We start from the raw sequence: 13020 nt of genomic DNA on the forward strand, positions 1-13020 counted from the left end.
AAAGAATGATTTCCCAAGGATTAAGAGCATTAAAGGTCAATTATTCTAATTTATCGGAAAGCTTTACCTGACATATATTTATAATCTCTATTTATTTAGAAAGATAAAGATGGACATGTGTTTACCTGATAAGTAAGTTTACCAAATTAGAATAATCGATCCTGAAAAAGTTTACAGAAAATCAAACTCAAAAGTCATTAGTTAAATTGAAAAAAAAAAAAAAGATTACAAGAGATAAAAAATGAAATTTGGTAGAAGTTAAATTATTAGAAATTGATTATGGAAGGATCTCGAGAACATTAATAAATACGTAAATTTAAACGGAGCAAAAATTTTAATAATTTGATTCAATAACCGAAAACAAAGAAAAATATCAGATAAAAGATGAGAAATTAAAAAAAACTTCAATCCTTTTAATTTTATGAATTCTAACTTTATTTGTTATTTTTTTACTATTGTGCACATTACGAGCAAGATCTAAAAAGGACGGGATAAATTATATAATTGTTGCTATATTTACAACTCAGTTTCAGTCTTTACAAATAATCGCTGTAATAAATCTATAGCTGCACACAAACGCAACAATGTAGTCGATTTACATTCTAAATTTTTAAAAATGATTTACGATTTAGGTTTTCTAAATTTATTATAAATTGTATAATTTTTTGTCATTACATTGAAAAAATTAAAATGGAATAAGTCAGTTACTAATTCCGTTAGACCTTTGTGCAGCAACGCATATATATATACATATATATAAGCATTAAATATAATAATTTAAAACAAATTTAAAGTTACTTTTTTAATAATTACATAGAAAACTTGCTGCTTATATTTTTCAACTTTATTGACATACGTCGAATGTAAAACAATAACGAACTCTTTTGCATTACACAGCACATAAAAATTATAAACAGAATATTATTCTGAATTCTGATGTATATTATATTGAAGGATTTAAAATGGACTTAAGATTAAAGATTATTATAAATACATAATGTTGTGTCGGTATGCAGGTGGAACGTAGAACGACACGGAGAACAATTGGTTTTATTTGTCTTATTTTTTAATGTGATTAATTTATTATTTAATCAGATCCATGAAATTAACGTACGCAACCGATTTTTACATTTATATTGTATATGTAATTAAATTATCGCACTTAATTAGCACATATGCTGAATTTATCATAAACGAAATTATGAATTTGTGTACAAACTTAACGGGTCGTAACTGTTCTAAGGAAAAAAGTAATAAATATTGTATTGTTAAAAAGTATATTACTCTAATTGGTAACAAATACATAAATACATTGTTTTACAAATTTTGGATTTAGATTGACGTATACATATGGATTACATTTCAAAGTTTATATGAAATTCTATTTAGGAATTGATAAAAAAACGATTATTTATATATCCTAACGAAGCTTTTTTCGACAAAATTCCTTAATCACAATATTAAATATCACGCAATCAGCGTGCCTGTACAAAATTTGCACTAAGAAGGAAATAGGATACGAGGATATTGCAGCAAGAAAAAGAGAAAGAGAGAGAGAGAGAATAGAAACTGAGTAGCCAATATTGCGAAGATGAATATCTGTGATGCGCTTACATCTTTCATGCTGTCATCATAATCTGTTTAAGTACAGTTTGTACTAGTGTACCTGGAGTAAAGTATATATAGATTGTTAAATAAAAATTGATGTATCGTTAATGACGACTTTGTCGAAATGCGATGCTCTTTTTGAACGTAAATGATTGAATGAACCTTTTAAACGAATTACTAAATTAAAGACGGCGAGAGATTTGCAAGAAATGACAACAAATTATATATATATATATATATATTACATATGTATAGTATATATTACATATAACTAAATGAGTCATCTTAGAAAGAACTTTACTCTGAAAGATATTAAAGTGGGACCTTCGTACGTATTTATGTAGCAGATCAAAGAGTGTTTTTTTTTCGTGGTTAATAAAAAAAACCAAGGATGCTCGGAATTATGTTCTTTCTAAAAATAAGTGAATTGCATTAATTGCACGTCGTCAAATCTTAAAAAAAAAAAAACGTATCTCTTTTAACTCTCGTTAGTCACTATTTCCCGCTAAAAACGTTAAATTAGAAATAAGCTGGTAGTTATCCTTCATTCGGAGTATCTCTACATCTCTTGAGAATACTTGAAACAAGATCTACAAGCAGCAGTAAGTGAAGTCATGGATGGCAAAGAGGAAGTCCCAATAAAGTGCTTTATTTACACCTTGATGCAGTATGAAGGTGATAACAGTTAGCAGTTGCGTAGGATTTAAGAAATGCCGTAATTCAGAATTGCCTAATTCGTTCTCTCACGGGGCACTGAAAACTCCAGAACGAGAATTCCATTAGACATCAGTTTGGAGAAGCATTTCTCCTTTAACTCTAAAAAATTATTTTGTTCCTTTTATTGTCACTAAATTAGTACTGTTATCTTCACTATTGAGAGTTTCTCAAGTTCAACCTTCCCGAAGGTGTAACGAAAGGTGCAACGAATCGTCGGAATCTCTTCGTACACCTTGAATTTATATATATACCGTTTGATTGCTAATAAAGTGGTATCATTTCTCCTCGTGAAGCCAATTCGCTAGCACCTTCATCAACAACGTGACCAACATTAATTATCGCAGTAGTGGCCTTAAGGTATCCCTTCAGTCCTTGTCTTTTTGATGAGGTATTATTGATGTATCGTACGTCTTCGTATTAAAAAAAAATGATCACGTAAATCGTGAGATCACAACTGCTCGGATTCGAAGGCCGCGTTGTCTATGCCATTCATCATCTCGGCCTTCTGTGGGTTCTTCTGCGGGTCCACGATGGTCCGAGGGTTCGATGCCTTCAAATTGTAATCTGTCGCGTCCTCGCCCTTATGATTCATCATGGCTTCGGGTTCCTTCTGCTCCTTCAGCATGCGATCCTTTCGATGCTCCGTGTACAGCCAACTGAAACAATTTAGAATAAAAAAAAAAAAAAACAACGTAACATTACATAATTTCTCTGGCGACTAGGCGAACTTATTATTCATAATTTTTATTATGAATCGAGCGGGACATGATCATAATGCTCGGTGAACGTAATAATGTGATTGAACGAAACTTTGTCACAGTTACTCACAAGAATGCAAACACCGCGGGCATTGTCATGCAGCCTCCGGCGATGAAGAACGTCCCCGGAAACGTATTTATGGTCGCCGCGTAAATGGCGCTGTACATTGGCCCGTAAACGAGCGGCATCAGGGACTCGCATACGCCGAACAGCGAATTCACCTTACCTACGAAATTACGTAACGCACCTTAGCTTCACAGGGCAGGAATAAAAATTGCGCTGCAAGATATTCCTCGCGGTCCAGCCGCGCGGGCAGGAAGGTCTCGTTAGACTTTGTACGTGATGGAAAAATTAGCAGCATCGCCACGTAAATGTAATTCGGTGTCCAAATTATCCGATTTGCGCGACGCTTCGCAAAGACCGTGTGCCACGAGTCGAAAAACGCTTCTAAGTGGCACTAAACACTAAAGTATTAGTATAATAGTCGTATAATTCTTTCATTTTTCAGTTCATTGTAAAAGCGCTCGTTTATTTTATGCGCTTCCCGGCGAGCTCTTCTAAACAGATGATAAAAATACAGCCCGCGAAACTAATTGTCCGAACAGACGGGGGGTTTATTTTATGCTACAAACTGAAAAAATTTGAAGATGTATCTAAATAAAATTGCAGCAAAGCTGATTTTCTTTTACCTCTATTCGTTTTTACTTAAGTCTGAAAATGTTTGTAAGACGTTAAAAATTGTGGTGGAATAACGCGTTAAACAAACAAGATAATCTTGCAGATAATCAACTAATTGCTCGGATGCAAAATATAAAAGTTTAAAGAAAAACAACTATGTAGCTGACATTGTAATCATTTGACTTAATAGATGAATTTAGCCACTCAGTCGACTACACGGTTGTTTTTCTTTGGATTTAATTACTGGCGACAATAAGCGATCCCTGCTGATTCTTTATAAAAGTTTATTTTATGCTGCAAATTAAAAGCACACTTTTGATGAAATCACCGGCAAGGGTTTCCGATCGAGTCTTCCCTAAAAATTAACGTTCGGTAAATTTTTACAACTGGCGTCCGTAATAAACAGTTTCGTGACTGCATACGCGGTGAAGAGGATCCGCCTCGTTATCGCGGTTAAAGTATTCTTTACAAACACAGTGGAATTTTACAAACACAGGAAGTGTTCCGATCCGCGAGCTGCACATTTTCCAGGAAACTCGTGTGAGATATATGTATATGTATATATACATATGAGACACACGGTGCTCTTACATACACATGTCTACTTTATTTTTTTTTTTCTCGCGATCATAAAACCGAAGCGCGAGGAAGAAATGATATCGCGAGGAGAACCATCATTTTGCTTTTTATTGCATCCTCTTACCGAGCTCGTCCGTGGGCACGAGCTTGGAGGCTATCGATCGCATGGCGATGAAAGACGTGCCGTTCACGATTTCCACGATAGCGGCTGAAAACAGACAATTGATCCACTTGTTAGATACACTGGTCGTCCTGAGACCGGGGATGTACTGTGATATTTTATATATACGTAATTGTTACCCTGATGTTAGCCGTTTTAAAAAGACTGACCTACGTAGACCATCCAGGCGGACGTGGCGAACGCGTAAACGAAACTTGCTAAAATTTTACTCGTGCAGCTCATGATACCCACGATCGCGTCGTCTATCTTGAGAATGTGACTGAAGATACCGACGGAGATCGCGGTACCTGCGGGTCAGAAGGGGGGAAAAATTGATTATTTTCTCATGTGCGGGGGTGAGCGATCGTACGAATAACGATTCTATGATAGAGAATCAGTATATAGGGAGGAGGACTCGCCGCGAATGCGTATCACTTAAAAGTTATTTTTTATTTTGCATATATTCTCATTTGGTATTGATTTGCATGCAAATAAACGTTGGAAGTTACCTTGACATTTTAAACATCTATTACAATATTTATCCTTTCATGAGTACTAAATTACTTGGCTATGAGTCCTTTTGCAACATGCTGTTGCAAAAGATTTAAATTAAACAACCAATCCTAAATCATACTGCCTCTAAAAGTAACATAAAATTAAAAGATTATAAATAAAAAATACAAAGCACAATTAAGCAATATTTATTTTATTAATTATTAATATATATATATAATAAAAATGTATAAATTTAAAATTGCACGAATAGATATTATCATATAAATTACTAAAAAATTAACATCAATTGTATTATCTGACTTTTTTTTAAGTATTGTTAGCACGCACGAATTGGGAAGTAATTTGTTAAATTATCTATATTATTTATTTTTCATTTACTTCATATTCTTCTCACTAAACATTGCTTATTAAAAAAATAAAGGAAATAAGTGTTAATAAAAATTTAAAATATTAAAAAGATTTAGAAGAAATCGATACGCATTCAGCAACTCTCCCCTAAATGGACGAGCGCTGTAAGATCCCGAGTGAACCCGTTGGTCAAAGAGAAATGCGAAAGAGGCTGAATTACCTTTGCAAAACTCGCGTGATCCACAAACGGAAAGCTTTTGCCAAATGGAAAGTCAAATGGGAATACCCGCGCGAATATTCGATTATAAGATAAACGTTGGAATATCATGTTCGTCAGGCAACAGATTCCGACAATTGTTACCTTGTACGCAATATTTGCCTTTCCATTACAAAACATTCTTAATGTTGTTTAATCTATGCCGCCTGTCGACCGCTGTAACGAGCAATTGCATTTTCAAGGCAATTCTTCCTTACGATTCGCTATAGAATAAAAGTGCACGGTGATTCCGCTTGGCAACGATATTCGTTCTTACGTAAGATACGTCTCCCGTTTGCTTTCATCGACCCACGGACGCAAAAAGCCTTGATTAACCCGATGCATGTACAGCATTCGTTACGGGAATAGAGCTAACGGATTTGCGCGAAACGGTAATCGGAGGAGATTATTCGCACGCTGCTATTCGAGCGCTTCTACGCGCGGCGGAATTTCTGTTTCAAAATTATAGCGGACGAGATTGACGCGCCCGTTGCTTAATTGCTCGTCAATCGCAAGGATTAATTACGGGCGGAGGATTTTACGAGCGCTCGTATGAATTTTCTATCAGGGTGCCTCTTTTCACGCTGATGCTCGACGCTAGATCTCTTGATCGATCACGTGATCACATTTCAACGCCAGCGTCAACGAAGAGAAGTTTGAATTTTTTAGCATCAAACCCGGTGAAAACTATTGTCAAGGGAGGTGACAATGGATTCTGAAAACGTTAATTGATATGCGACAATAAATAGAGGAGAAGGTGGTAATATGGCCACCCATTCATATTTTATTTTATTACTTCGTTAATAATCAATGTTTTGAGTTGAAATTTTACGATTATATTCATCAAAGTATTGTTCATTAGATTTTCGATTCAAAGTTATAAAATATTTATTATATTATATATTATTTATAAAAATGTAACGATACTGCATAATGGGCCGAAGAGAAATAGGGAGGGTAATATGGCCTTCACAAAAATAAATGTAAAAAAATTAGTTTTGTTTAAAAAGGTCACAGTATTTTGTTAGAAATATATATATTTATATAAAGTAAGTTGTTATATAGAAACAGGTGATTTTTATTCACATTTAATGAAAGTTAAATAAAAATAACCTTAAATCTAAAGAACCTTATTCATATAAAGGATTTAAAACAATTAACAGCCTTAAATTAAGCCTTTAATCGGTTTATCGAGGAATCTTGTCGATATGGAGATCTCGAAAAAGTGACCATATTACTAGCACACTTAGATGGCTATATTGACAACATCCTATATCATCGTTTAATTTTGTATAACTCTAAATATATACAGCCGAATAAAGAGTTAAATAATAAGAAAGTACTCAAGTGTACATACATTTGGGTGATAATGCTGTTAAGTTCAAAAGGAATGAGGAAGTATGTGCAATTAAATGTTAAAATGTATCTTAAAAAATTTTTGAAATTCTTAAAAGTAAAAGTGCCTCATATTAGCATCATTATATAACAGTAGGCTACTAAACAAATAATATCATAAATAATTACTAGAATTCATTAGCTAATAACGGAGATAATATGGGTGGCCATATTATCCGCACTGGCCATCACCTTCTCCTCTATGATTATTACGTTTATTATTCATATATCATCTGAAAAACTGTTAAACGCTTGACCGCGAGCAACAATTGAAACATTATCCATTGTATGTATCTAACAAAAGAAAATACAATAAATCCTAATGCTATACTCAATCTGATGAACGATTAGCGACTGGAACGGCCATTTAACGCTTGAAATTCATCCAGCGTCAACTTGGATCACGTGATCTACTTTAACGCTCAAATTTTAGCGTCAAATGAAAAAGTATCCTTTTCTTTTCCCCTTTTCCTTCCTTCTTTCTTTCTGCCGCGCATTATCAACGCACGACGTTCTGAGATGATTGTCTTACCGATCAGATTAGTTACCATGCCAAACGTGGAGAACATGCTGAACGTCACTTCGTTCCAGTTGTATCGGTACCGCATGTAAAGATAGAGAACCGCCATTTCGCCTGCGAAAGAAACAGACTTGATAATAACCGCTCGCTCTCTCAGTTGCGTAACGCGCTGTCTCTGCCTCGCGATCGAGGCAGAGACGGGCAACGATGACGGATCAATCGACGTGTGCAATAGCAAAAAGTCTGACCCGACCCGCGACTAAATGATCCACCGATCCGCGAGCGAGAGCCAGCTCCGGCTACTAAGCTTTATATTATTTATTCATCGGACGTGTTACGTCGTCTGACATAATTTCTTTGGACTTTGACGCGTAAAGAATGCACATACATTCGTTGCGCACAATGGGTTCCCCTCGCGGAGTGAGCTCTGCTGGCACCTGGAAAAAATCCCCATTCCTAACGAAGCCCGCGCTATTGTGCCGCGCTGGTTATCGGAGATTTGCGGAATTTATCCACGTCAAGTCTCTTACGTTACGAACAAATGGCAAATCGTCAGCTTGACTCATTTCGTCCCCCCCCCCTTCCCCGCGGAAGAGGGGATTTTTACGACTTCGATTTACGCCTTCGGTATCCCAGGTGCCTATTTGCGCTTTTAATTACTGCTAACCCAATTGGGAACCATGTGCCCGATCTGGACACGTGAATAACACGTCGATACCCACGGCTGACTTAGCGGCGGCATATCATATTTTACGAGGCCGTTATCGTATAGGTCTCATGCTGACATATAGCCACGGTGATATTTTGTAGATTCACCCAAGCGCGACGGTTTTCTGTTCAATTACAAACGATTTTCCCGATTACATCGGCTGCAATTAGACCGACAATTGCTTCCTGCAGTAATGCCAAGTTAACTACGAAGGTCAAAACGCGATGTTAGTGTTACGTAAAGCGATTCGCTTTGGCAACAGGAAAATAATAGAAGGGAAAACGCATTCGGCGGCGGCGGGGGGGGAGGGGGAGTCGAGCTGTCAAAGTTATACGTCTAATGAGTGCCGTACTTAATAAAAAGCGCGCGCGTGCAATCCGCGGACAATGCGCCTTTTCTCCCCCACGGAATGCCCCCCTCCCCCCGGTGCGGCACGCTGTTTACACAGGTTGACACGTAACGCGGAGATTCCGTAACTCATCCCGCGCATTAAAATTCGCGTCATTCCTGAGGCCGACGCGGCGCTTATCCCCGATACGCGTATACAGCGCGCGCGGGGACGCGCCGCCAGCGGGCTTGTAACGAAAATATATTACTGACATGGTCGCTGGGGGTACTTTCACCGCGTATCTCGGATCTCCGACGAGCAGCGGAGATCTGAAATTGCATCGCGGATTCGAATCGCATTGGCACGCGTTGCCGACGGGGATTGCGCGCACGGACGTAGGCGCGTAATTTTGTTAGGCGCGCGTCCGGTCCATATCGACGGTACGGTTTACGTTTCGCACGTCCGACGCTTAGTGGAGAGGAAAAAAGAAAAACACATACCTCGATATCAAATTATCATAAAGCACTCTACGGTCTAGCGCGAAAATAATGTCATTTGTCAATGTGACGTATGTAAATTTTTATTTTTTTACAGCCTTCTAATGCCGCGCGTACGTCAAAGCGTGCGAAAATCCCGTGGAATTTTCCTCGTTTCCATCCGGGTCCGGCGAGGTGTCGAATCGTAAACCGACGTTGCTCATCTCCGATAATAATAAATGTTAATTCCAGAAGGAAAAAAAAAAGAGAATCATCAAGAAACAATGAAGACGCGTAGATAATTGAGCAAATTCCCCGCGTGTGGGATATTTCTATTTTCATCGATTGAAAAAAATGACTTTGATCGCCAATTAATCGCAGCCTCTACCGGTGACGCTTATGCAGAATCTTGCGCACGCTCGTTAACGCTTCGGGCTACAAAGTTGAGCCGTCAGAATGAATTATCGCTCTCGCGGAGGGACGTCATCGAGCGGCGGCTGTGACGACGACAGTCGCGAAGGGGGAGAGAGGGGGGTTCGTGTGAGAAAAGTAACCGTCTCCGAGAAGACGCGTCTTGTCTTACACACAGGTATATCCGCGTTGCCGCATTCGAAATCAGGAAGACGTCCATTACGACGAAAATTGTTATAAGCGTGACGACTGCCCGCGTCACTTAGCAGCTGGGGTAATACGTGCTAATGCGTACCCAGACATTGTAACGACGGGGCTACCTATATAATTAAATTGTGACAAGGGCATCCGCGAAATGTGCTGGAATTGTGCGTCGTCGCGCTCTACGAGCGCGCTCCACGATTCGCATTAAAGTCGCGATAGCGCGCTGTAACAAATGCACGCTAATTGAAAAATTGAATGATTCGTGTGGTCGCGTGCTTGCACGCGGGCTACCAGCAGAAACTGGAGGCTTTATTGTTGCCGATACCGTCCGGCACTAAGGCCGGATAAGGTTGATGCTGTAAGAGCGCGGCTCTGTCCGTATCGATATCGTAAATTTTTATTTACGAGATCCCCGGCGCGCCGTGGCGCATACGCGTTTGTTAGAAAGGAAGAAATTAATGTGGAAATTTCGAGAGAAAAACTACGCGCGACGTTCGCGAAAAATTCCAGCGAAGATGACGGATGTAGCGAACGTTTGCCGCTTCGTTTGTTTCGATCTTTAAACCGTGACGTACAGCGGTCTGAGCGATTTTGTTAAAGTGTACTAAAAATTTTACATGGATGTGAAAATAATTTTGTTAACCGTCAAAATAATTATGTGGGACATTCAAATTGGATGCTGGAATGTCAAAGCTTCTTGTAATATTTTGTATCGTTGAAAAAATCGAGTCAAAATTATTTTTTCACACCTGCGTCTGGCTAAATTTTTAGATATTTTAACAAAATCGTCCTAGATATATTTTAATTTTTCAAATTTTTTTGTCGAAAATTACGCGCGATATCAAGAATTTCGAACGCCGAGGAAAAAAAAAACGTTCTAAAAAATTTTTTTAAACATTTCACAAATGTCACGCTTCTAATCTGGATCTTTATAGATGTTGCAAATCTGTAATTTTGGGGGAGGGGAAAATCGAACCGGATTCCGATTTAATCTCGAAGTTTTCAGCGCGGGACATTGACAGATATTTTATTGACGCTTTAAAAGCCGCGAATTATTCGAATACTCCGCGTAACGTTGATGTAGCGCTACACACTCGCGCTCGTATGTCTACGTTTTGCCCATAGTCTTCTCTCACTTTCCCCTCGCACACGATATGCATTCACACCGTCCGCCGTAAGTAATTACCGATGGGAATGCACACGATTACCGCAACGCGGGTAGCAAGATTAACGAGAATTACAGTGAATTTTTATCGTGCCACGGACGCACGTGAGAAATGATGGATGCACTTTATTTTCAACTGTTTTCCCCGCGGGTTTACCGATTTTTTATTTATTCAATTGTACACGAATTTATATGCATATTTGAGTTATTATACTACTTACGTGTCTGCGAACTACTTCTCGTTTGCATAATACGGGGAGAACGTATTAATCGCGATAATTTCCGGCTAAGATGGATTCAGCACAACTTACGTATGCACATGAATATGCATTGTAGACATATGTAATTTTAGTTTAGAATAAAGTTTCATATCAGTGGTGAGATTATTATGTTACATTATTATATCAATTTATTTACATAAATTATGGTTTATAAATTCAATTCTAATTTAATAGTATTAAAATTTAAACTAATTAGAAAAATAAATTATTAATAAAGAAATACATTTGTGAATTATATCAGCACCATTTTTGCAATACTGACAACATCTCGAATTATATAGTAAATGTTTCGTAGTAAAGTCCAACTGCTGTAATTTAAACTTCGAAGAAACTATTCCGAATTCAAGATATTAATTATTATTAGCGTTTCATTTATAATTTTATGGTGCGACGCTTATGTAAGCGCTTTTTAAAAATATATATTATATATTTAATATATCTTTTAATATATTTAGAGTATGTGTATCTCTCGTTATTTTTAAATGTTATATTTATTCCAATAAATATTTCTTACACTCGACATAATACAATTAATAAAATAGAAATATATTCTAAATTTTGACGTGAGTTACAGATTACCTAAAGAACATTATCTTACATAAGACGCAAAACGCAGAATGCAGGCCGCAAACGCGAACGCGACAACCAAACAAAACCATAAAAGTACTATTAACGCTTCCGATTGGCTGTCTCATTCGCATTTGCGTTCTGCGCCTTGTGTAGAATGGCCTTACAGTAAAATATCTAAGAACAAAAAATCATTAGGTAAAAAGTACAAAGTATTGTTATTAATGTTACTGTCGGAAATAAAACGCGCTGTAGAATCCTGCTTGGTATAAAAAGATATTTATTTAAAGTATCGCAAGTCATTCGGGCCGTTTACTCACCGTAAAGAGGTCCGATGACGACCATAATAATGACCATGAGCACGATGACCCTCTTCTGGCGATTGTGCGCCCCTTTCTTGAACGCCACGCGAAACGTCTCCTCTATATGTTTCAACGAGAAAAAGTCCAGCACAAAGGCGCACAACGAGGTCCGCTTACCCTCACTCGGTAGAGACTTTTTCCGCGAGCGTTCTATGATCACCCTCGGCGGCTCCTTGATAACCACTAGGCCGTACACAAAGCTTAGTATGTAACACACCATCGCGATGCTGAAAACACCATAGAAACCCAGCTTCGAGTACAATATCCCTGATAGGGCCATGCCGATCGGCACGCCCAAAGATACGAAGACGTTGGCCGCGCCGATCCTAAGAGTTCTCGATTCCACTGTCGTGATGTCCGCTATGTAGCTGAAGATACCCATGAACATGGTGAACCAGCCGCCGGTCAGCGCGGGCCACAGCGACTCGAGCACGACCACCTCCATGGGCAGCTCGTTGAACCAGTAGGTGCAGGCGATGAGGGTGACACTGCTGAAGAACTCGCCGATGATCGGCAGCAGCATGCAGGGCTTCCTCAGGCCGGTGCGATCGCTCCACGCGCCCATGAACAGGATCAGCATGGTCGGCAGGGCGCTCTGCAGCGGCGTCTTCCAGGTCTGCATACGCGCCACCATCTGCTGTACCGCGGTCTCCTCGGCCTCGTAGCCGGTCGTGTTCCTGGCGGACAGAGCTGAGCACACCTCGTCCGAGTAAGCCAGGTTCACCCGGCACGCCTTCTCGAGGATGAGATTCTGCGTGGCCAGCTGGGAGAGCACGCTGGGTATCACGTAGCACGCGACCATCGGCTCGACGGTGATGTTGCTGGTCAGGAAGGACCATTTCTGCCGGATGCTCATGGACTTCCAAGTGACGGCGCTGTCGGACTTGTCGGCCACGGCGATCGACTGTTTCTTCTCGCCGGGTGCGAGCCCGGCGGGCGTACCGATCGTCGTCGTGATCTCGGACATGATTTCACGCCAAG

General features: G+C 39.0%; 1 protein-coding gene across 1 annotated transcript; it reads right to left on the reverse strand.

The window, feature by feature from the left end:
• Positions 1-411: 411 nt before the first annotated feature.
• Positions 412-13006, reverse strand: LOC105836802 (solute carrier family 46 member 3). The gene is made up of 6 exons (XM_012681091.2): positions 11998-13006; positions 7549-7650; positions 4672-4809; positions 4466-4549; positions 3154-3310; positions 412-2981 (listed from the first exon to the last, which is right to left on the reverse strand). Exons 1-6 carry the CDS (start codon positions 13004-13006, stop codon positions 2774-2776), a joined length of 1698 nt encoding a protein of 565 aa, XP_012536545.1. The 3' UTR covers positions 412-2773.
• Positions 13007-13020: the final 14 nt, after the last annotated feature.

This window comes from Monomorium pharaonis, chromosome 8 (genome assembly GCF_013373865.1).
Source record: "Monomorium pharaonis isolate MP-MQ-018 chromosome 8, ASM1337386v2, whole genome shotgun sequence".
NCBI classification, from domain to species: Eukaryota; Metazoa; Arthropoda; class Insecta; order Hymenoptera; family Formicidae; genus Monomorium; species Monomorium pharaonis.

Coding starts and splice junctions, on each gene's coding strand:
- LOC105836802 (XM_012681091.2), bottom strand. CDS start 13,006: ATGTCCGAGATCACGACGACGATCGGTACGCCCGCCGGGCTCGCACCC. Junction 4,550..4,671: donor CGCCTGGATGGTCTACGTAG/GTCAGTCTTTTT, acceptor GTCTGTTTTCAG/CCGCTATCGTGGAAATCGTG. Junction 2,982..3,153: donor CCCGCGGTGTTTGCATTCTT/GTGAGTAACTGT, acceptor AAATTGTTTCAG/TTGGCTGTACACGGAGCATC.